This window comes from Schistocerca americana, chromosome 1, assembly GCF_021461395.2.
Source record: "Schistocerca americana isolate TAMUIC-IGC-003095 chromosome 1, iqSchAmer2.1, whole genome shotgun sequence".
NCBI lineage: Eukaryota > Metazoa > Arthropoda > Insecta > Orthoptera > Acrididae > Schistocerca > Schistocerca americana.
The window spans coordinates 1006336207-1006361341 of NC_060119.1; the positions used below are offsets into that span (position 1 = coordinate 1006336207).

At 41.1% G+C, this 25135-nt stretch overlaps 1 protein-coding gene across 1 annotated transcript in view; it reads right to left on the reverse strand.

Moving 5' to 3' along the window:
- Positions 1-8354: 8354 nt before the first annotated feature.
- LOC124595948 (lachesin-like) overlaps positions 8355-25135 on the reverse strand; it is a 1154458-nt gene continuing 1137677 nt past the window's right edge. Inside the window, exons 11-12 of the mRNA XM_047134873.1 lie at positions 10492-10572; positions 8355-8571 (exon numbers count right to left, since the gene is read on the reverse strand). Coding sequence (XP_046990829.1) covers positions 8402-8571; positions 10492-10572 — 251 coding nt within the window. The 3' untranslated portion in view covers positions 8355-8401. The remainder of the gene's footprint in view (positions 8572-10491; positions 10573-25135) is intronic.

Genomic DNA, 25135 nt, shown 5'->3' on the forward strand with positions numbered 1-25135 from the left:
GTACGTTTATCTAGCCGAGCATTACCATATACACTCCTGGAAATTGAAATAAGAACACCGTGAATTCATTGTCCCAGGAAGGGGAAACTTTATTGACACATTCCTGGGGTCAGACACATCACATGATCACACTGACAGAACCACAGGCACATAGACACAGGCAACAGAGCATGCACAATGTCGGCACTAGTACAGTGTATATCCACCTTTCGCAGCAAGGCAGGCTGCTATTCTCCCATGGAGACGATCGTAGAGATGCTGGATGTAGTCCTGTGGAACGGCTTGCCATGCCATTTCCACCTGGCGCCTCAGTTGGACCAGCGTTCGTGCTGGACGTGCAGACCGCGTGAGACGACGCTTCATCCAGTCCCAAACATGCTCAATGGGGGACAGATCCGGAGATCTTGCTGGCCAGGGTAGTTGACTTACACCTTCTAGAGCACGTTGGGTGGCACGGGATACATGCGGACGTGCATTGTCCTGTTGGAACAGCAAGTTCCCTTGCCGGTCTAGGAATGGTAGAACTATGGGTTCGATGACGGTTTGGATGTACCGTGCACTATTCAGTGTCCACTCGACGATCACCAGTGGTGTACGGCCAGTGTAGGAGATCGCTCCCCACACCATGATGCCGGGTGTTGGCTCTGTGTGCCACGGTCGTATGCAGTCCTGATTGTGGCGCTCACCTGCACGGCGCCAAACACGCATACGACCATCATTGGCACCAAGGCAGAAGCGACTCCCATCGCTGAAGACGACACGTCTCCATTCGTCCCTCCATTCACGCCTGTCGCGACACCACTGGAGGCGGGCTGCACGATGTTGGGGCGTGAGCGGAAGACGGCCTAACGGTGTGCGGGACCGTAGCCCAGCTTCATGGAGACGGTTGCGAATGGTCCTCGCTGATACCCCAGGAGCAACAGTGTCCCTAATTTGCTGGGAAGTGGCGGTGCGGTCCCCTACGGCACTGCGTAGGATCCTACGGTCTTGGCGTGCATCCGTGCGTCGCTGCGGTCCGGTCCCAGGTCGACGGACACGTGCACCTTCCGCCGACCACTGGCGACAACATCGATGTACTGTGGAGACCTCACGCCCCACGTGTTGAGCAATTCGGCGGTACGTCCACCCGGCCTCCCGCATGCCCACTATACGCCCTCGCTCAAAGTCCGTCAACTGCACATACGGTTCACGTCCACGCTGTCGCGGCATGCTACCAGTGTTAAAGACTGCGATGGAGCTCCGTATGCCACGGCAAACTGGCTGACACTGACGGCGGCGGTGCACAAATGCTGCGCAGCTAGCGCCATTCGACGGCCAACACCGCGGTTCCTGGTGTGTCCGCTGTGCCGTGCGTGTGATCATTGCTTGTACAGCCCTCTCGCAGTGTCCGGAGCAAGTATGGTGGGTCTGACACACCGGTGTCAATGTGTTCTTTTTTCCATTTCCAGGAGTGTAGCAATATTGCGGGTCAAACATACGAGTTCAGCTCTTGTTCAATACAATAGTAACGAAGCAAATTTCCGAATGTTTTCACTACAAGAGGCCTCTGACAATACAACTGGCGTGTGCGTGTAGAACTCTGATTTATATTCGTCAAGTTTCTCGGAGAAAAAAGTCCTGTCGGAGCATTAACGCCGGAGGTAATGCCACTCTAATTTCCTCCCGGACTAGATCGTCGTGCAGTGGTATTGTCCGATTCGAAATTATTGCCAGTCCTGACACTAAGCTGTGACATCCCATGTTTTCCGTACATGAGCCACATAACGATAAGCTTTGCGTCAACCCACAACCACCCAGGCATACATCTGTCAGTCACCACAGTGAATTAAACAAAGAGCAAGAGGTGACTGACGGGCCGTGTAGCTACAAATTCTTGTGTCGATCGTGCGCTCTAGCTCAGATTTTATGCGCCTTCTTTTATTTCTGTATAAGTACAGCTATTCCACCTACCGGACGGGGCATTTACACTCTCGGTTTCTCTGTCGATTAGATACAGCTTTCAAATGACGCTGCATTGCTTTTCTATTAACATATATTACACACTTACCGCCAATGGGGCAAGTGACATCTCTAACATGTCTCCTCATCCTATTTTTACACTGAATAGAGAACAAATACCCAAATTTTGCTTGTTGTGGAAATTTCAGTGGTTACGCCCACCACGGTGTCTTTCACCTTTAAAGAAATATATGAATCTGCAGAGATGTTTTACTCAACTTCAAACATCCAGTCTAGCCTTCATTTTAAATAATTCGCTTCTCTTACCAGCCTTTTGTTCTCTAGAGTGATGCTGCCCACTTTAATCTGTATGTGTGTATAAATCGATGTATGTTCCAGCCCATGGATCAGTTGTAAACTCCCATATAAAAAGCATGAGGGGAAAACACCACTGTGAATTTTCGAACAATGCGGAGATTTTGGTCCAACTACGTATACAAGTAATTTATTAACCGGAAAATACAGACATCAAAAAAATTTTTGCATCATCTCGTTCCAAGAGTTCCGGAACCTGCACAGAAAATTGGAATAGAGATCAACATAAACATCATTTCCGCACTTTTTATTGCTCATGAAAACCACACATTGCGTGTTATACCACCTTACATCGAGACCTTCAAAGATGGTGGTACAGACTGCTGTACACCGGTACCTCTAATACCCAGAGCACGGCCTCTTGCAGTGATACCTGCCTGTATTCGTCACGGCGTACTGTCCACAAGTTCATCAAGGCGTGACGTCTCTGAACAGTCGAAGGGACTGCGTCTGTGAGACAATATCCAGTCAACGTCTATCTTCAGGAGTTCTTGGAATCAGGATGATGCAATTCTTTTTTTAAAAATGTGTGTAATTCTGACTGGAAATCATCTCTAATATATGTACATCTGAGACTGTGCAAGTAAAGAGGGTGACATGTAAAAATGACGAGTGATTTTAAGCTCACAGGAGAAAAGATATCATTTTAACCATAGCAGTACCAATGAATTTTCCTCAACTTCCATTACCTAGTGTTGATACGTTATGTCCATGATAAAAAATTAAAAAAGTAAATTTTTTAATTTTCGTTGACCTGTATTAACAACACACTTTTTAAAGATGTGCTGATACGTTAGTAGGGTCCAGAAGATTAAAAGCACACTATTACCAACTTCGACGACTCTCAATATGTACTACCAACAGGGGGCGAGGGTTATTTTATGCCCATCCCAAAAAAAAAGTGCAAAAGTCGTTAATTTTTGTTGATATTTACTCACAACACAGTTTTTAAAGAGGTATTGATGTGTAAGTAAGGGCCCGAATCTGAAAGTATCGAATATGACATTCATTGGAGAAAGTGTCACCTACTGCTAAAAGATGTTGTTTCCTTTAACTGAAAAATTTCAGTCATTTATGGTATCAGGTAGCAGAATTAATGTCAAAAAGATTTTTCTCATAATTTTAAAATATAAAGTAATTGACTACATTTCCGAAAGATGGGCATAAAATAGCTTCCCCTTCCGCAGCACCCCCACCCAGCCAACCACCTACCGTCAGTATTGCGAGGGTTAAAAGCGCACAGTGGTCGGTTTGTAATGCTGTAGATAGCGGAGAAAATGCTACACAACGTGCCATGTGACCCTCTACGGCCTACGAAGGTCGTAGAAGTGATGTATGGACCAGTCGTTTATATGGAATGCTTCTGTAAGACACGTCAGCGTGGTGACATGAAAGAAAGGCAAGAAAGACTTGCAACGTCTGGACGTGCCACATCTTGATTGAAGCTGTCAACTTTATCACCTTCGACTAGCCAATGCATCTACTAGGAATAGTATCTTATCCGCAACCATGCAACACGGCGTGAGAAAAGCAGTTGTAAAAATATCCTAAGACGAGTTTCACACCTTCTCAATGAGAATCGTTCAAACACGAAAAATATCGCTCCTGTCTGTCCATCCCAACCAGTTTCAGCGCTAACATCCAGTGGACATTCACGCAAAGGGCCATTGTTGTCAGCCCCAGACAAATATTCCCACATCTGTAATCCAACGACATAGAAATTGGACAGTTGCTCACAAGAGGGTGTACTGTGGTCTAGCGAGTTGCAGTTTTGCATGTTTTCATATAATGCAGGGCATGAAGAGGACCAATGGCCCAACGAGGCGTACAGTCGGCAGTGTGCAGAGGGCGTAGATCAGTTCCGGGTGGTTCAGTGATGCTTTGGTGTTGTTTTCGTACCGTCTTTGGTGACCACGACTTTTCCTTTCTCCTCCAGTTTTATGAAGAGTGTGCTGTGAACAGTTCCGTCTTCCAGAACAGCAGCTTTCTTGACGTTTCTGGTTTTATCAACTTTCGGGGACTGTATCACACTTCGACTGACCTGATGTATCAACCGATGTTAATCACAAGAAGAATGGGTGGTACTATTTCGTACGGTGGGTGAAATGCACCACTCGACATCCCCGGACTCAGGGCTACATGCAGGCCATAATGTTTCGGAAACACAGAGAAATTCTATCGCACTTCGACTAAATCACTTCATCTTCATCCCATTCATAACTACTGGATTTTCTTGGAAAGGCGATGAAATGTAGCAAGGAACATACGTGCAATTTTGCAACTCTAAGGGATCTAATTATCAATGAGTGGCTTCGTTCTGATATTGTGTACCTGAAGAATCTGTGTGGACTAATGTTCTCGCAGAAGAGGGGCTATTTTATGTGGTGAAATTTTATGTGAGCAACAATTTTTTGTCCGATGTGCTTATTGTCGAATCTGTTGTCGATACAGTGCCTGGAGAAAGTGATAACATTTAACCCCAAAGAGTGGGAGGTGATGTGGATTACGCTGACCTGTGAAAGCTGATATCAGCGCCTGACTAATCACGACTGCGAATTGGATAGGAGGCTACCAGAAACTTAGGCTTTTTTACTCGGAAGTGTGTATATGCAATTATTATCCAACCTCCACTAGAAGGAAAATTAAAATGTTGTCTATAGTAATGTAGCTTAGGTAATGAAGGATATTAGATATACAGTGAGTGTGTATTATCAATTTTTTGTTGGTAATTTGTGCTCTGTACTTACTCATTTTAAAGTGCATCAATTAATGTACGAATACGTTGATTTTATAATACACACAGATTCTATTCCTTTTCTTATTAGAAGCTTTTCATATACGTGGTGAGTCTGAACTCCGCAGAAAACATTTTCGCAGATCGGGGACATTTTCTCAATATTTCACTATAAGAGACCAGTTGCCTCCGGTGGCTTTTTACTCGGAAATTGCACTTCGTTTGATTTATTGCCCATATTTACCTTTGTATCTCTATTGCACTTCACTACGATGCAGCTCTCAATGGTATGAGTTATGTGTCCAGTCTGTGTCTTGTTTCACTTACAGTTCCTGCTGGTGACAACAGTAATACCAACTTTAACTCTTCCCCTCAAATCTGAATTCAGTACTGCTCTGTAAGGTCTCAGCTTCGTTTCTCCAGCAGTGTTGCTGTACGTTGTTAGTCTTAGGCAATAGTACTGAGAGGTTCTCCTGATTAAGAATTTCCTAATATACACCACCCTTATGAATCCACTGAATGAAGTGAGGGGTACGACGATGCCATCCCGTGCTGTTCCTGCATCGACGGCCAACACGTCATTGTTTTTCCGTTTGTGTGTTGTCTTGTACGTTTTGTGGTTGCATTTTTCAGGTTTTTCGCAGGTATTCACACAGAACGAAGGTAACAGGCGTAACAAACCGATTAAATCCTAATCGAATTATTGTTCCGTACCGAGCCCTCGGAGCTCACGAGTCCCTTATACCAAAACCAGCAGAAATTATTTATGTTATAAACTTCCAATTAATAGTGACAACGGAAATCCTGAAGCAGCACGAAAACATGAAACTGGCATGCGGCTAGAGGCCCCCGGCGTCCTGGTTGCCATTAGTCGGGGTACAACGGGCCGCGTGTGACGGTAGGGTAGCGGCCTCATAAGACACTGCCGCGACCGGCTAGACAAAGTTCTGCCCAGGCGTTGTTTCCATTTTATGCTCAAAATTTTGACAAAAGAGCCAGCCGTTCATCAGGTGTTGCGAGATTTGCGATTGTGTATACTCACTTGCCTTATGAGCCTACCAGTCTTTCCTAAAATAACACTGGTGAGTGTTAGGAGAGAACAAGGCGATATGTGGCATGGTATTTGTGGGCGACACAGCTTGTTGGCGGTTCGTGGCCCGCTAGGTATCAGCGACGAGCTTCTGGGGGTCGTGGTTCAAATGGCTCTGAGCGCTATGGGACTCAACTGCTGAGGTCATTAGTCCCATAGAACTTAGACCTAGTTAAACCTAACTAACCTAAGGACATCACAAACATCCATGCCCGAGGCAGGATTCGAACCTGCGACCGTAGCGGTCTTGCGGTTCCAGACTGCAGCGCCGTTAACCGCACGGCCACTTCGGCCGGCTCTGGGGGTCGTGGATTCCTGCTGGTAGACTCAGGGAAACAACGCTAGTTGTGCGAACGTTGTAGGACCTCTCAACTTCTCTCGTCGCGATTGATTAACGCTGGCCATACCAACGCGTTTTCCGTAATGCACATTATGAGAGAGGTTACTTTATATCCACAAATAAAAAATTTAAAAAAAAATATTTGTCCATTTTTGTTGACTTGTACTAACAACACACTTTGTAAAAACGAGCTGATGTGTAAGTAGTGTCCAGAATCTGAAAATATCTTTTAGAGTCCTCTTAGCAATATCAAAGAATTTTCAATAACGTCTGCTACCAAGCTGGGGGTGCTTAATGGCCATCACAAAGAATTTAAAAATTGCAGAATTTGTTTATTATTGTTGACTTTTCCTCACAACATACTTTCTGAACGGATACTGATATGTAAGCAAGGTAATGAACCTGATAAGGTTAATATGATATTCGTTGTGGAAAGTGCTATCTACTTCTGACACTTGAATTTTGTGGTTAAGTTTAACTGAAAAACTTAGAACACTTACGAAGTCTACGACATCTAGTAGAAAAATTCATTACAAAACACAATTTTTTTCAAACTTTTAAAATTAAGTAAACTGATCAGGTTTCAATTTCTGCCCGCCCTTCCTAGGTATTGTGACGGTTATTTGTGTGCTTCCCGGTGTTCCAGCCTCTGTCTCCACGCCTCCAGCCATCACCACCCGCCACAAAGAAATTCGGTCCTAAAGACTGGTCCGTAGAGCTCGAGCACATTCACACTAGGAGAGCCTCGACGAGGAACTACACCAACTACGAACAGTGTTCCGCAGGAATGGATACTCATCTCATCAAATTGAGTGGGGAATACAGTGAAAATCTAGAATGGCTAAGAAAGAAGTCGAGACTGAACTCGAGGAAGAGAAGCCAAAAATCGCTAGTCTACCTTATATGACATCGTTGGTTTAGTGACACCTTTAAAAGAGTGATATACTGCAGCACACACGCCGCAATTAATCTTTATTTTCCCTAAGGAAAGCCCCTGTATCACGGCAGAAACGGTTCGTTTTGGTATTTTATATGCTGACGGGACAGTACTGCCACAAGGAGTTTAACGAGACTCCGAATTTTTGTCGCCGATTTGTGGGTTCACCAAGTATAAATTATTGGAAAACTCAAGGAATGCTTTCTGTTAACGTATTAAATAAAGTACTTCTTTTCGTAATAGCTATAAAAATACGATATTTTTGACACTTGCGTTAATAGTAAGAACCGATCATAAAGTGCCGACTCTGCATGTAGCGAAAGAATGATGCGAACTGTGGACCACGTACTTGTTTTTCTAGATGCATCCTTACAATTTCAGTTCTGCAGAGTCATGTGACATCGTCAAGGGTTAGATCAAAAAGCGTAGAATCTGTATGTTTCGGGAAGTGCTTTGAGTTGTGGACCAGGTAGTCTTACAATTTCGGTTCCGCAGTAGCTCATACCATACCGTCAAGAACTAGGTCATAAGTATCGAATCTGTATCTTTTGGGAAGTGCTTTTAACTGTGGATCACATACATGTTTTTTAAATCCGTTCTTATAGTTTCAGCTCTGCATTAACCCACAGAACTGGGTTATAAAGTGTCGAATCTGTCACGTTCGGAATAGGCTTTGAATTGTGAACCACATACTTCTTTTTCTAGGTCCAGTCTTACGATTCCCATCCTGCAAGAAGTCATACCATATCTTGAATAACTATGTCATAAAGCATCGAATCTGCCTGTAGCGAGAAGTGCTTTGGCTTGTGGAACATATACTTGTTTTCCAACTCCTTTCTTATCCATTCTACAGTAACTCGTATGACACTGTTAAAAGGACAAGAGGTGCGGGTTTGTTGTAAATAATCTGGATAAGCGCATGATTTGGGAGACTGGGTTTATTTTACAAAAGTTGTACAGTGGTTATGTTGTAGACGTGATGGTCCATCACCGCAGCAGCAGTAGCTGCAGCTGCAGAGCGAGAACGGCGTGTAGAGCGGGCAGCGCCCCTGGCGGCAGGCAGGCGCTGTCGCTGTGGGACCTGGCGCCCAGCTCTCGGGGGCCGCGCGACGGCTGAGCCAGGTTGTCCGCCGCGCCGCCAGCGCCGTCCCCGTACTCTGCAAGAGTCCCACGAGATGCAAAGTATCTGATACAAAACACCAAGAAAATGGAAGCTAAACTTTACAAGACTTACAAAGAGACCTTATGGCCCTGGCCCTCTTCAATTTTCTTAGCCCATCTACATCTACATAGATACCCTGCAAATCACATTTAAGTGTCTGGCAGAGGGTTCATCGAACCATCTTCACAATTCTCTATTATTCAAAACTCGTAATGTGGGCGGAAAAAACGAACACCTATATCTTTCCGTACGAGCTCTGACTTCCAGTATTTTATCGTCATAGAATTTGAAGCTCGGTGCCCGGCGGTCGATTTCCCAAGGCAGGAAGACACAATTTTCAAAAAATACCGAGAAACAACGCCATTAAAAAATCAAAGATTTCCGAGCACAGACATACAAACGTCTAAACAGGGTGTCCCAGAAAGAATATTATTCGGGGACGTAACAAGAACGCTCATTTGCTGCAAATATCTTCATCTGGACGAATGTTCTATTTCAAACGGTTTCCGAGATATAACGCAATTAATTTAGGTTTGTTTTTGGGCTGGTGGTACGCACGTTTTACTCACCTAACCTCATTAACGTTTTATCCTGTCCAATCTACCGCGTTGTTTCAGCCCCTGTGCTCAGAAGGTAGTTCTGCCAGTAAACTAGCCCGCCGAAGGCATGACGGAGCGTCTCCATACTTTACCAGGCGTGTGAAGGAACGTCCAAACCACACTTACTCCAATCGCTGTATTGGTCTTGGTAGTTCAATTAGCTGACCAGCAAGATCGCCAGACCTTACGCCACTAGCTTTTTGTTTATGGGGTTGTATGAAATCTGAGGCGAGCAAACAAAAGGTCGCATCATGGACGCTGCTGCCCTCATTAGGGTACATGCAGGGGCACTCAGACAAGCAACACGACATGTTCTCCCAAGAGTGCACAAATGCATTGAAGTTGACTTTGAGATACTTGGATATTTATTGTGAACTATAACATGACGAGCACGATAATGTTAGAGGTGAATGTGAAACAAATACGTATTTTTCGATTGATACTTTGTAAAACGCGTGCTGTAAAAAGCATGATGTAATTTTGTCCTAGTGTTGTACGTGTGTACATGGGTGAACCTGACAATGTACCGAATAATGCAGAAAATAAATAACAAGGAACATTAAGTGTGTTCTGTCTAGGAAACAATTCGGAACTGGGCATATATCCATACGAATTTTTTTACTTCAAGTGACTGTTGCTGCCATATCACTGAATAATGGACAATACTTCCGAGACACCGTGTACAAATCGTTTCATTTTAACAATAAGGAATTTTGCATGCATGTATAAATTTTTAATTTATTTTCATGAGACTAGTAATTAAAATTAAAATACGGTATTTTTCTAAAAATTCTTAGTTCAATAATTGTTAAATATGGAATTTAAATAAAAATGGGAAAAAGTTGCCACAAACGAGATTCGAACCAGTGATTTTACGACTGTAAAATTCTTATGCTATGCACTCAGCTATCGCTGACTGTACTAACAAGCACAAAATGTCTTGTACTTAAGAGCGCTCGAAAATCGAATTTCGCCTTATTTCTTTAAGATCGTACTTTGACCCTAAAATTCTATAAGTATGAAGAAAAAGAGAGCTAGCTCGTAAGGCTCATGATCAGGAACTACAGGTAACCGGTGTCAAGAGTTTTTACCCCATAACGACTAAATCATAGCAATCACGAATGGGAAAGTCTGACTGGATATCTCTGTTGGTAGAGTGTAGCACGATATTCGCAACGTATTGGTTCGTCTCAAAGAGCAAATAGACAAAGAGAGAGAGAGAAAATTATATTCTCAATATTATCAAAGTGTTCAGCTGTCACCCTCCTTCATTCTTCTTTGGCTTTGCTGGTGTGTAGTAGGTTGTGTCAGCTTACCAGAGTCCCTCCACTCCTCGCGGCCGAAAACGCCCAGCACGCGGCTCTCAGCATCCGCAGCTTCTCCAGACCCCACCAGTCCTGCAACAACACCAGTAGTCAGGCAGCACAATAAAATTCAAGGTGACGAAACCACTCGATTAGAAATGAGGGCAACCTACATTGTAGCTTAAAATTTTAGAAAGCATTCTTTCAATGGAGATTTGACAGTGATCGGTGTGAGATGTTAAAATTGAGTAAAATAGTCTCGATCGCAACAAATAGTTACTATGATTGGCAGCCGGTTTCGATCTATAATTTACACTACCTTCACGCCGTAAGCACCATGATGGCGGCTTGTACGGTCGACAGAGATCTGTAAGAACACGGACGACAGCCGTTATCGTCGGTGTTGTTATGGGTCTTCCTCCATCCACCGCTACCAGCCGCCATCATGATGCTTGCAGCCTGAAGATTGTCTAAATTGTAGACCGATACCGGTTGCCATCATAATAAACATTTGTTGAGATCGACACTGTTATACTGAATTTTAATCGTCATTGCTGCATTATAAGCGCGTAAAACAAGTTTCCCGTAGCACGTATTTGAAAATAGAGAAGAAATGTGAGTGGAAATTTGTGATGCAATGAGAAGCAAAGTGGCCGCTAAATTAGGAAACAACGATGAGGTATGTTAAAATAATAGCAAAAACAAGAAAAGAATTCGTTATTTATGAAGTGTGAACATTAACTGTCCGACAAACAGTTCTTCACGTATCTCTGGAAAAGTAAGATAACAAGAAGCTGGATCGGACATGTAAAATAAAATTGATAACTGCATAAAACAGAGGCAAAAGAAGCAGCAGAAAGGCATATTTTCAGCAGGAAATGGTTCAACAGAAGGATCCGAAGGCAGAAGTAGATTATGTGTGGTCTGACGGAAAAAACAGATGTGGTGGAAAGATGTATCAATAGGAGACGAAAGGAAAATGGGAAATGGGAAAGTATTATCATATGATTCCTAGTTGGCCAAAATAGAAAAATAAAATAAATTTTCTACTACCTTGCTCTGTTTCATGATTTCAATAATAAAACACTGTACCAGTTGCGATTTTTTCTTGCATAGCACGACGGGTATCGAGATTTTACTTCATTACCAAATGAAGTCAGCTGATAGGTATTCCTGCTTAAGGGAAGTCTCTCTAACAAAGAAACCACTTTCTACAAAGCTTGGGTATCCGATTAATGAGGGAATTAGTATATTTCATCAAAATATACAAGGTATTCGAGATAAAGTTAGTGAACTGCTTATAGATGTTGACTCTGAAATTATTGGCATATCTGAACACTTCTTAAATAAGGAGATAATTCAGAGGCTTCCTTTACCAGGATACAGGTTGGCTGGCAGCTTTTCTAGGAGCTCTTTGCGGTGTGGGGGAGTAGCCATGTATGTGAAAAACGGTATCCCATTTGAGTCAATTGATGTTTCAAAGTACTGCACTGAAAAGGTGTTTGAATGTTGTGCAGGTGTGGTTAAATTTAGTGGAGCTAAACTTCTTACTGTTGTTATTTATAGATCCCCAGACTCCGATTTCACAACATTTTTGCTAAAGCTAGAGGAGGTTCTTGGTTCACTTTATAGGAAATACAAAAAGTTAGTTATATGTGGTGACTTCAATATTAATTGTATAAGTGATTGTGCAAGGAAAAGGATGCTGGTAGACCTCCTTAATTCATATAATCTTATGCAAACCGTATTCTTTCCAACGAGAGTGCAAGGGAACAGTAGAACAACCATAGACAATATTTTTGTTCATTCGTCATTATTAGAAGGGCATTCTGTTAGCAAAAAGGTGAATGGCCTTTCAGATCATGATGCACAAATTTTAAGTCTAAAAGATTTTTGTGCTTCAACACATGTTAAATATAGTTACCAACTTTTTAGGAAAGCTGATCCAGTTGCTGTACAGACTTTTGTAAACCTTATCAAGGAACAAGATTGGCAAGATGTTTATAGTGCTGATACAGTAGACGATAAATATAATGCTTTCCTCAAGACTTTTCTCGTGCTCTTTGAAAGTTGCTTTCCGTTAGAACGTTTAAAACAGGGTACTAGCACAAACAAGCAGCCTGGGTGGCTGACTAAAGGGATAAGAATATCTTGTAGAACAAAGTGGCAATTATATCAAAACGTTAGAAACAGTCAAAATCTAAATGCAGCAGCCCATTACAAACAGTATTGTAAGGTGCTTAAAAAAGTTATTAGGAAGGCGAAAAGTATGTGGTATGCAGATAGAATAGCTAAGTCTCAGGATAAAATTAAAACCATATGGTCAGTCGTAAAGGAAGTGGCTGGTCTGCAGAGACAGGTCGAGAATATAGAATCAGTGCGTAGTGGGGATGTCCGTGTTACTGATAAGTCGCATATATGTACAGTACTTAATAATCACTTTCTGAATATAGCAGGTGAACTAAATAGAAACCTAGTCCCAACAGGGAATCATATAGCGCTCTTAGAAAAAAGTGTTCCGAGACTGTTACCTGAAATGCTCCTCCATGATACTGACAAGAGGGAGATTGAGTTAATAATTAAATCACTAAAGACCAAGAACTCTCATGGATATGACGGGGTATCTAGCAGAATACTGAAGTATTGTTCCACGTATATTAGCTCAGTACTTAGCCATATCTGTAACTTTTCCTTTAGCAGTGGTCGGTTTCCTGACCGATTAAAGTACTCGGTAGTGAAGCCACTTTATAAAAAGGGAGACAGGGATAATGTTGACAATTATAGACCTATTTCTATGCCATCGGTGTTTGCTAAAGTTATCGAGAGGCTTGTATATACAAGGTTACTGCAGCATTTAAATTCACATAATTTGCTGTCAAATGTACAGTTTGGTTTTAGAAATGGCTTAACAACTGAAAATGCTATATTCTCTTTTCTCTGTGAGGTTTTGGACGGATTAAATAAAAGGTTGAGAACGTTAGGTGTTTTCTTTGATTTAACGAAGGCTTTTGACTGTGTTGACCACAAAATATTACTGCAGAAGTTGGAACATTATGGAGTAAGGGGAGTAGCTTACAATTGGTTCGCCTCCTACTTTAAGAACAGAAAGCAGAAGGTAATCCTCCGCAATATTGAGAGTGGTAATGATGTTCAGTCCCAATGGGGCACTGTTAAATGGGGCGTTCCCCAAGGGTCGGTGCTGGGGCCACTGCTGTTCCTTATTTATGTAAATGATATGCCTTCTAGTATTACAGGTGATTCAAAAATATTTCTGTTTGCTGATGACACCACCTTGGTAGTGAAGGATCTTGTGTGTAATATTGAAACATTATCAAATAATGTAGTTCATGAAGTAAGTTCGTGGCTTGTGGAAAATAATTTGATGCTAAATCACAGTAAGACTCAGTTTTTACAGTTTCTAACCCACAATTCAACAAGAACTGACATTTTAATCAGACAGAATGGGCATGTTATAAGCGAGACGGAACAGTTCAAGTTCCTAGGCGTACGGATAGATAGTAAGCTGTTGTGGAAAGCCCATGTTCAGGATCTTGTTCAGAAACTAAATGCCGCTTTATTTACCATCAGAACAGTATCTGAAATAAGTGACATTTCAACACGAAAAGTAGTATACTTCGCATATTTTCATACGCTTATGTCATATGGTATTATTTTTTGGGGTAATTCTTCTGATTCAAAAAGGGTATTTTTGGCTCAAAAACGGGCTGTTCGAGCTATGTATGGTGTAAGTTCGAAAACCTCTTGTCGACCCCTATTCAATAGTCTGGGAATTTTGACATTGCCCTCACAGTATGTATTTTCTTTAATGTCGTTTGTTGTTAGCAATATTAGCTTATTCCCAAGAGTTAGCAGCTTTCACTCAGTTAATACTAGGCAGAAATCAAATCTGCATGTGGAATGCACTTCCTTGACTCTTGTGCAGAAAGGAGTGCAGTATTCTGCTGCATCCATTTTCAATAAGCTACCACAAGAACTCAAAAATCTTAGCAGTAGCCCAAACACTTTTAAGTCTAAACTGAAGAGTTTCCTCATGGCTCACTCCTTCTATTCTGTCGAGGAGCTCCTGGAAGAGATAAAAAATTAAGCAAATTCCAGTGTTACATTCTTGATTTTCTTTATTTAAACTAACGACTTGTTTCATTTTATGTGTTTCTACAATCGTGTTATAATTTCATGTATTGACTCGTTCCATGACCATGGAGACTTCTCCTAAATGTGGTCCCACGGAACAATAAATAAATAAATAAATAAATAAAAAATAAATCTATTTTCATTGGAATTTTAGATGAAGTTTGCGTTTGAGATGTTCCGCCTATCTTGCGCTGTAGTCTATTTTTTGTGGCTTTACTGTAGTCAGAAAATCAGTCAATATAAATCAGTCGTTGAGAAGTTTGTTGCTTGCTTTTTGTGGTGTACAAAAATTTCAATCTTCTCTATCCATTGTATGTGTTTCTTGGAAGTGATTAAATATCTTAAGACCTTCTTCCACGTTTCAGAATGGATGTCCAGTGTTTTTTATGTGAGTTGCTAACCAGTTCACAAAATCAACCATAGCAACATAAAAACATTCTCCATCACTTCCAGAAATCACATACAATCCTTTTAATAGAGTATCTGCAAATTTTTGTACACCACAACAATCAAGAAAAAAAATTCTCAGTGACAACGTAGATAGGGACTCGATTAATTTCTTCAAATATTTTTCCCGTATATATAATAAGTAGAGAAAATCCGTAAATATGTTCATTCTTTTATACACTTCACTCAATTTTTGCAACAAAATAGTATGAAATAAAATATGGTCCACAATAAATCATTTAAGTATTCAGTAAGATGATAATGCAATTCATGAAAAATGTACCTGCCCTTATGGTATCCAAATTCTTCGCGAAGCTATACTGTCGTTGTATCTTCATACGACACAGAAACAGTGTGAGTGATGAGTTTCATGTGTGTGGATTTTTTCATGTGGAAAGAGGCACAACACCAATAAATAGATTTTCCAACATTAACCCGTAAAAAAATCACAAGATACATAATTTCCATTTTCCCAATTGCAGTAAACCACAAAAAGTCGTCTGCAGAGAAAGAGAGGCCGAAGAAGAAACACGCAAACATAATCAAATATCAATGTACTTATTTGTCCTTGATAATTCGAAACTCTAAACTGTACTATACATGAAAAATTGTTATGTGCACTGTTTTATCATTTAATTCATCTATGTCACAGCTGCGGGCTTTCGAAGAACATATATCTGTAAAAATAAAATTAATGCTCTATTTTAGTTATACGCTATACAACTTTCCGTCCATTGTGGGAAATGTAAAGTACGTACTTGCAAACTGTCCCACCAGATCGATAATCAGGAATGAGTTAGACTATAGCTAGGGACATACTAATTTCTCTGTAATGGTAGTGCATCGAAAACGGCAGCTTTTAAATGCGTGATACGGATAGGGAATTTTTAAGTAAAGGTAGGAATTTTACTGTTTTCGACAAACGTTGATATGACGCGCATAAGCTGAGGCGAGTAGTAGAAACCGTCCTCCTGTGTTTTAGTTTTAGATATGAATCTCGCCTAATGCCACATCGATTATTCCTATTAAAGGAAAACATGTTAGCTAAACAACACGATCACTACTATCTCCTGCAACACAATCACAAATAGCTCCTAGTCACAACACTTCGTTTCGAAAGTGGAACCATTATATCAACTATAGTAGTCGAGTAGAGCCATTCCATCAACTATGGTATTCGACTGTAATTTAACTTCGGTTAATAGCAGTGATCAGTAAGAAATGGTGTAGATCTTCTCACTCTCTATGCAACGTTAGCAGAACGTACAATAAATAGAAAACATTCTGTACTCACCGTTAACAGATTTTAACGTTTACATCTATAGGAGAATATTTTGATGCTGACGTTGGCGGAAACGTGTCGGTCTGCTATTGATCAAGTGACCTTTACGTTCTTTCTAGAACTGTTACGCCATTATCTGGTGGGTTTTTAACCTTTCTGTCTTTAGTGTTGCCGTTGTACTTTGCTATTTCTTTGCATATTTTATTTTTATTCTCATTTCTATTCTTCTTATAGATATGTGACTAATGGTATTAGGAAAAATGTTACTACTGTCATTTTTATGTGGAAAATACGTAGACAGTTAGTGAATATATATAGTATGATATTAGACCGTCCAGAAAATAGTACTGGAATTCAATATTTCATTTAACCTAGTATCAGAAAGAGAAAAAAGAGTAAACGACGAAGTGAAATGTTTTCTTTACCATCTTCCTCGAATTTTTATAGATGTTTATTATAGCTTTACAGGATTTTTTAAAAGTGACAGTTATTAAGGAGAAGTAACTAATCCTTTTCTCAGAATCTGCATACATCTTTTGGACGAAATATACAAATAAATTTTAATGTTTTTTTCCCCTTGCCTAGATTCCCTGCAGATATGTATCGTCACATGTCGCTTGAAATGTTTCACAAGAATGATGAAGAAATTTTAAAACCTAAAAATAACATTTTGACATATTCTTTTAAACATAAAACTAAAGAGTAGTGAAATGAGGAAAAAATAAAAAACTATCAGAAAAATTAATGGCTAAGCAAAATTAGTTCTTTTGTTCTTCGCTAAACATCAGTTAAGTTTAGGATGTGTTAAGCGACGAAAACAGTTTTTTGAGGCGTAGAGAGACACAGCTTATATTGCACTCTGCGGAAGTGGAAAATGAAGCAGTACCTGTTAACGGTCATGAAGAAAACGTCTTGGTACAACTGAAAACAATGACAAATATAATTTTACGATAAAATTTCCAGTACATTATAAAGGGTGCACCACGTTACTGAGACACCTTAAATTAGAAAAGCTGTTCAAGTTATCAAAATGACGGTTTCAAGAAAATGCTGTAAGCAAAGAGGCATGGTTCGTTTTAGTAATGTCTTTAGGGATTTTAAAGAAACTATGGTGATGCATGGGGTCAGGAGAGAACTGACTTGTTTATAAAAGTTTCATAAAAGTCATCACTGTGATCTGACAGTTGAAAATATTTTGGTCTTCGTCCATAATGTCGTAAATTTTACATAAAGGACTCCTTTTACTATTCGTTTCTTTAAATCAGTAAAGACACATTATTCCGGTTGTTTTCAGACTGGTGCAGTATATTTCTTTTAGAGGCACCAATTATTTTCTAATTCACAACATTCCTGTAACGCACTCTTAATAATTAGTCTAGAACCACTTTGGAACCGCGGGACTGCCACGGTCGCAGGTTCGAATCCTGCCTCGGGCATGGGTGTGTGTGATGTCCTTAGGTTAGTTAGGTTTAAGTAGTTCTAAGTTCTAGGGGACTTATAACCTAAGATGTTGAGTCCCATAGTGCTCAGAGCCATTTGAACCATCTAGAGCCACTTTGTTAAGATAATCCGCTTGCGATACTTCTCTTCTTCATGATTTTTCATGGTCTGCCCTTGCAAAATGTGCAGCCACGTGGACAATGCAGCTCTATTTTTGACTTTGAAAACGATTAGGGGTTTTCTGTGTCGCTAAACTGTCACAGTAAAAGCAATTCCGATGCTTGTCCACAAACATGCTTCACCTAACCACGGACTCCTCGTCAAAAACAGCGTTGCTCTTCGCCATCTTCTGCTGAATGCACATAGTACTTCCTTCCTAGTGCTACTGATTGTAGTACTGAATTGTCTCGTCTTCAAAGAGTTTATTCATCATATGGCGATATCACCACGGTGTCATAGTTTACATAGTCGATATTTATACTATGTTGCTTCACGCATTCCTGATAAAAGAAAAGCCTATGCTCTTTCATGCGACGTCCAATGATAACTCAGAGACTTTGCATTATTTCTATGGAGCACGTACACTCCATCGTCGACTATCGATTGTATGCGACTAATTGTATGCGACTGCTAGAGGAGCATTCTGGGTGGCAAGAGGGCTGTTTCAAAGATAAAGAAATGAATACAGAATATACACTGCCCAGTTAAATTAATGCGACCAGCTCTCAAAGACCTGAATGGCCTTATTTTGCAGCGCCGTTCGCTGCGAGACGTACAGATAGTGTGTCATTTAGGTTTTGAAAGGTATAGACAGGGATGTGGAGTCATGTTGAGTCCAGTAGCGTGGCCAGCTGTGCTAGGTTTCTCAGTTGAGGATCCATGTAGCATACAGCCCGATCGAGGTGGTCACGGATTCTCGATCGGGTTGAGATCTGGGCAATATGGTGGCCAGGGCAGTATGGCAAACTCATCCTGGTGCTCTTCGAACCACGCACGTGCACTGCGAGCTGTGTGGCACGTTGTATCGTCCTGTTGGTTGATGCTTTCGTACCGAGAAAAAACTAACTGCATGTAGGGATGGACATGGCTCCCAAAGGTAGGTGCATACTCGTACTTTTGTTGATCCATTGTGCCTTCAAGAATGACGAAATCACTCAGGAAATGCCAAGAAAATATTCCCCAGACCACAGCGCACCCTCCTCCGGCTTGAACTCTTCCGGCGATTGTTCGGCTTGCCTGCTATCAGGCGTTTCACGTCGTACATGTCAGCGGCCATGTGTGTGATGGAGCATAAAACGTCAATCATCTAAAATGGTTATCTATCGCCAGTTATCTGTCGTCCAGTTGCGGTACTGACGAGCAAATTCTATCCTTCACCGCCGATGAACAACAGTCAGCATGTCTATTAAGACGGCGGAGGACTATCCACACCAACGTTCACAGAGCAGTCGTTGAGCAGACACTGTTGGCAGGACCTTGTTTCATCTGGGCGGTCAGTTTATCATGATTTGCACGTCTGTTTGCCCATACACATCTCCAAGGTCGTAGTTCACCCCCGTCATTTATAGCCTGGGGTGTACAGAAGTTGCTTCGACGCCAGTTTTGAATAGCGCCATTTTGCCATGCACCAAGGTGGCACGTGAAAAGTTCACAAACTCTGCAAGCCAACGACCATGCCCTTTGGGACGTGAGATAAATAGCACCGTTAGCGCTTTACAACAACGAGTGTACTGTTTTCTGCGTCCCCTGACGCGCTTGATATACCCTGCACTGCTAGCGGTGCCACCTCCCGTCTGTAAGTGATTACTGCACGCTGACATGGAACATAGGCGGTGGTCACATTAATGTGACTGGGCCGTGCATTTTCGCACCCGGTATTCCTTGTGTGACGAAGAATGTAGTTGCGCTGGCTTCAGTAATCAATGATTATTAACAAGACAGCGCCACCCGTTGAAAGCGAAAGCCCGTGACTGCGGGGCCAAACTTCAGTAGAAAGACGGGCTTCATGTTACCTGTAGTCTGGTTGCCAAATCTTTGCTTTAGCAAGAAAACAATCCCCAGGGGTAGAAACTTACATCTGAGAAACTACGTAAATTTTTGGACACATAACGCACATGGTAGCCAAAAACAGTGACCAACAAAAGGTGCGAGCTATCAGGCCAATCCGAGACAAACCAATGGCAACTTCTATCTTCTGATTAAATCGCCTTGGTTTAGCAGCTAACCATTTCCCCGCTATCTTTGTTACTGTACTTCGGTATATTCGATCACCAGTTTTTCGTATGCTTTATCATTATTCCACCCTCCGCTTGCCAGATAACTCAACAGATTCTAATGCGCTATACAGTGCAGTACTAAAGAGTACCGTTTACATGTTTATCAGACAAATTTCTTATCCTATAAAACTGTTCGACAGCGTAATATGGAACAAGATGTTAGAAATTCTTAGAAAAATAGGAATAAGCGAAAGACGGATAACAGTCATATAAAAGAACCAAGAGGTTAAGTATAAGAACGAAAGATCATGAGAAAGGTGCTCAGACTGATGGGTATAAATGTTCTCTCTTACTGTTCAACCTGCACATCGTAGAAGCAACGGTGGAAATTAAAGAAGGTTAAAGAATTCGACTAACATTACGAAAAATGAATCCAGTGATAAGATTCGTTGATGACGCTGGTAGCCTCAGGTGAAGTGAAGAAGAATTACAGAAACTGTTCAATGAAATGAACTGTCTAATGAGCAGAGAATGTCGACTGGAAGTAAACATAAAAGTTAATAAGATCAACCGTGAACTTAACATCGAAAGTAGGTAGGCAAAGATAAAGAAATTTGATGTCTTGGTTGTAAGATAGCTCTTGGCGGATGAAGCAGTGAGTAAGTCTTGTGTCAAGTGGCTTTGTACCTAAACGCGCTCGGACACAATTACTCAGTAGCGTAGGTTAGTAAAAGGACACAGTAAAGTAAACCGTTGTGCAGCAACCCCCACTCGGATTAAAGAATAAGGCTGTCAGTGAAAAGGCACGGACATTCTTTATTTAGTAGGGTTCACTTCCAAAAATGTTCAAATGTGTGTGAATACCTAAGGGACCAAACTGCTGAGGTCATCGGTCGCTAGACTTACACAATACTTGAACTAACTTGTGCTAAGAACAACACACACACACCCATGCCCAAGGGAGGACTCGAACCTCCGTCGGGAGGGGCCGCGCAATCCGTGACATGGAGCCTCAAACCGTGCAGCTACTCCGCGTGGTCGGTTCATTTCCATCGCACACAACACAGCAGTTGAACGCGACCGTCAATTGACCTGTATTTAAAAACACAATGTATAGCTCGCTCGTTCTCTCTCAGTAGAGATGCTAAATAACTTGTCTCTGAACTAAATTACTCGTTCAATATCAGCCAGTATTACTTGATTAAATGGAAACCAAACTTGATTTATTTTGAATGCTAGAGAAAACATTATGTGGCGGATTGCCGTGTCATCCCGAAAGAACAAACACTGCAGTTGCAATGGTCATTACAAAGGTACTAGACGTAGCAGTATAATTAGTATAGAATTGAAGCTCAATCCATCCAAAATCCAAGTTGCTCTTGTTGTTTATTCAAGGCTTATTTACAGGGAAAATTTCGAGATACGCTACCATTACGTCAAGTAGTACCATTAGAAACTGTATATATTTCTTGAGGCAACATATCTCATGGTGCGCTAATTACCGAGAGTATATTCATCCAGCATTTGAGAGTGTGTGACTTGCAACTTGCAACGCATAATTCCAAATATTTACGGAACTTTTTCTTGGTGACACCCCCAAAAACGGCTGAAAGGAGACACGTTTATCGCTTAATACATTTCCGCTGTCCATGCAGCATCAAGCATGACGTATAGATTTATTACTTCTTTCCTAGTAATACCGTTCGCAACATATTTTGCAGATAGTATTTACATATACTATTGAATATACACGGAAAAGTACATCGTTTTGTGAGACACAGATGCAGAAATTCGACGTTTTATACACGGGAGTTCGATTCTTTAACGGATGGGAGAGGATTTCACTAGTATCCATTAAAACAGCAGTAATGTCTGCCTTTGTTCTGTAAGTACTACTTACACAATTAAGTGTCTTCTTTCCCAACAGACCTTCCTCAATTTCAAGGTTCAAATGGCTCTGAGCACTATTGAACTTAGCTTCTGAGGTCGTCAGTCCCCTAGAACTTAGAACTGCTTAAACCTAACTAACCTAAGGACATCACTCACATCCATGTCCGAGGCAGGATTCGAACCTGCGACCGTAGCAGTCATGCGGTGCCTGGACTGAAGCGCCTAGAACCGCTCGGTCACCGCGGCCGGCCAATTACAAGGGCCCCTATTTGGTGCAATCTATCTGAAATTTCTCCCTCAGAAACAGCTATGTTACTTTTATACACCCATCTTTTATCTTCCACTGCCAGTACGTTTTCATTAATATTTGCGTTAGCTATACTACTCCTTGCGTTATTATTTATTATTCAGAATTCCATTATATGAGTCATGCCTTGTTTTATACTATTTTTAATTCTATTATTTCATATTCATAACATTAAAATTTTCAATGTTCATTAACTAAGTTTGATGAAATACGTATTATATGTCGAGAAACATGCTATGATGTAAGAGATTAAACAAATAACACAATAATGTACTCGAAGGATGAGGGAGCAGACCGAGTGTTTCTGCACAGAACGTGCCAACTAAATACAGTGAATGCTATGAGCAGTGATGAGAGCTTTTTTGTGTCGAGTGCGTTGGGGAACGGGTGAATAACAAGGAGAGCTGCCGATCCATCACACCTGACGCAGCAGGACGGGTGCGAGTAATTCGTCACGCCAGGCTGCGCTCCAGGTCGAGCCATTGCGACGCCGGGTGGCGGAAACAGCTGACTGTCGCGTTGGCGACACACGGCTACGTGCGAACTGCGACAGGTGAGAGCTGCGCCAGTGGCGGGTGGCGGAGGGTTCTCCTTTTTTTATTGGCTTTCGACTATTGCACCATACGGTCTGCATATCGCTAATGAATCTCTGGAATTTTATCGCTGGTTACTGTATTTTCTGTTAGCAATTTACTGTATTTTTCAGTAGCAGACATACAGTTTCGTAATTAGTCTTCGTCTATGTAGACTACATAAAATCATGAAACATTTCAAGCAAACCAACGACAGCATTGACAGCGACATCAGTGGCCGTTTTACGTATAAATCGTCCGAAACAACAGTGGTCCAGCCGGGCTATGTGGCCGAGCGGCTCTACGTGCTTCAATCTCGAACCGCGCGACCGCTACGGTCGCAGGTTCAAATCCTACCACGGGCATGGATATGTGTGATGTACTTAGGTTTAAGTAGTTCTAGGGGACTGATGACCTCAGATGTTAAGTCCCATAGAGCTCAGAGGCATTTTTTAACCGTGGTCCAAAGGAGTGCGATCCTTGAGGCTGGGGATGTTTCAAATTTTTGTTGACGAATGCTAAAATCCGAATAAATATTGCTTGCTTGTAAGTCTTCAGTCTTCTTCTTCTTCTTTCATCATGGTCTAGACCAAAGGCCCGTTCCGTTTTGTAAGTACCCAGTCATCAGTTTCTTGGTCTTCTTTTGGATATTGTACCTAAAGATCTGAAATTTAAGACTTGTTTTATTAGCCTTAAATCTGACGTTCTTTGTAGACGTTGTAGCCAGTTTTCTCGATTGTACTTGATCTTCTCATTTATAGCATATATTTCAAGCCCTGGTCTTTTGCCTTCATTTCTTAGTCCATTAATCCTCTACAGCCCTTAATTCATTTTAGAAACTTCAGTTGTGCCGCTGGATTCTACTTTCTTGTTTGTTAGTAACTGACGAAGTTTCTCTTCCAAATACCAATGCGGGGGTTCCCATTAACTTGATTTTTGTGTCTTTTCTCACTTTATTTCTCGATGTTCTGTTGATCGTTCCTCATATCATTTAACATTTCTCTTGCTTGTTGTCAATGTGGGATTCTTTCTGGTACCTAGTAATAATTCCCAGATAACTGAAGTGACTAACTTGTTAAATGGTTTTGTTTCTCATTATGACCTTGTTCGTCAGCGTTTTTGTCCCTTTGAAAGACATCATTTTTGTTTCTGGAATGAATATTTTCTTATTACATTCTTTAGAAACTTTGTCTATGGTTGGATCTTTGTAGCTATGTCTCACTATCCTGTACAATTGCAGGGTCGCCTGCAAAAAGTTTAGTATTAAAAAATACGTCATGTGATAATCTCATGTTTCCATGTTTCAATCACATCGTCAATGTTGCAAGGTGGTCGAATAATTTTGGTTTTCGTATGTTATCGATGTTCACGCCAGAGAGAGAGGAAGTTACGTTACTGTTGAATAATCTTTGATCTTTTCGTGACACAGTCTTTGCCTCTTCGCAGTCTGATGCATTCTTATTTGAAGTGTGGTGGGTGATGGACGTATTCAGCAGCGCTGCGTTGACTTGTTATGGCGTCTGTTAGATGAAGAAAGATTGGTTGTAAAGGACACCGAAGATCAGTAAGATGAGTTCATTGATAGGCTAGGAGAATGTGTATTTTGAGTGATGTTATTATTTTTCAAGAAAGGAAATTTGTCGGAAGACAGCAGCAGTTTGTACCTAAGAATGATTATTGTCAGCTGTTTAACTTGCTCGGAGCTGGGAGAAAGACAACCCCACTTCTCTGAGTCATGCATTAACATATTAATTGATTAGGCTGTTTGATTTTTAGAGAAATGTTCTGCTAACATTGTATCCTTTCTATATCATTGTTCACTTTGTTAAGGATAGTATTGTTCAGACCGATGTTACGTGTGGAGGTCATGCGAAGATTTACTCTGTCTTCCTGAATACATATTTCATTCTAAAATGGTTTTCTTGGAATATCATTTTATAGGAATTGTTGCTTTCCCCACCCCACTATTTATCATTACGCATTATCTCATGTAACAGTTTGAATATGTATTTAGGAATATAAATGTAGCCTAGCTGCTGCCTGCGTGTTACTTGCTGTTGTGCTTACAAGAAATGTGCAACAATATTATGTGGAAGTAAGTGGAAATTTTGATTAGGGCCAGATAATTGATTTACTTCAGTTGCGCATTTAATATAAGACAAGTTGCATTCAAATCAGTTACAGTTCAGTTCAAATAAAGTTCCATTTAGTACAAAGTTAGCATATGAAATTAGATTGGATGACAATTTGGGGAAACACAATTTTTCGTAATACGTATATTTTATAGAGTAGAAGGTAAGTTAGATTACGTTTCACTCAGAAACATGTTGGGGAGGTTACAATATACGGG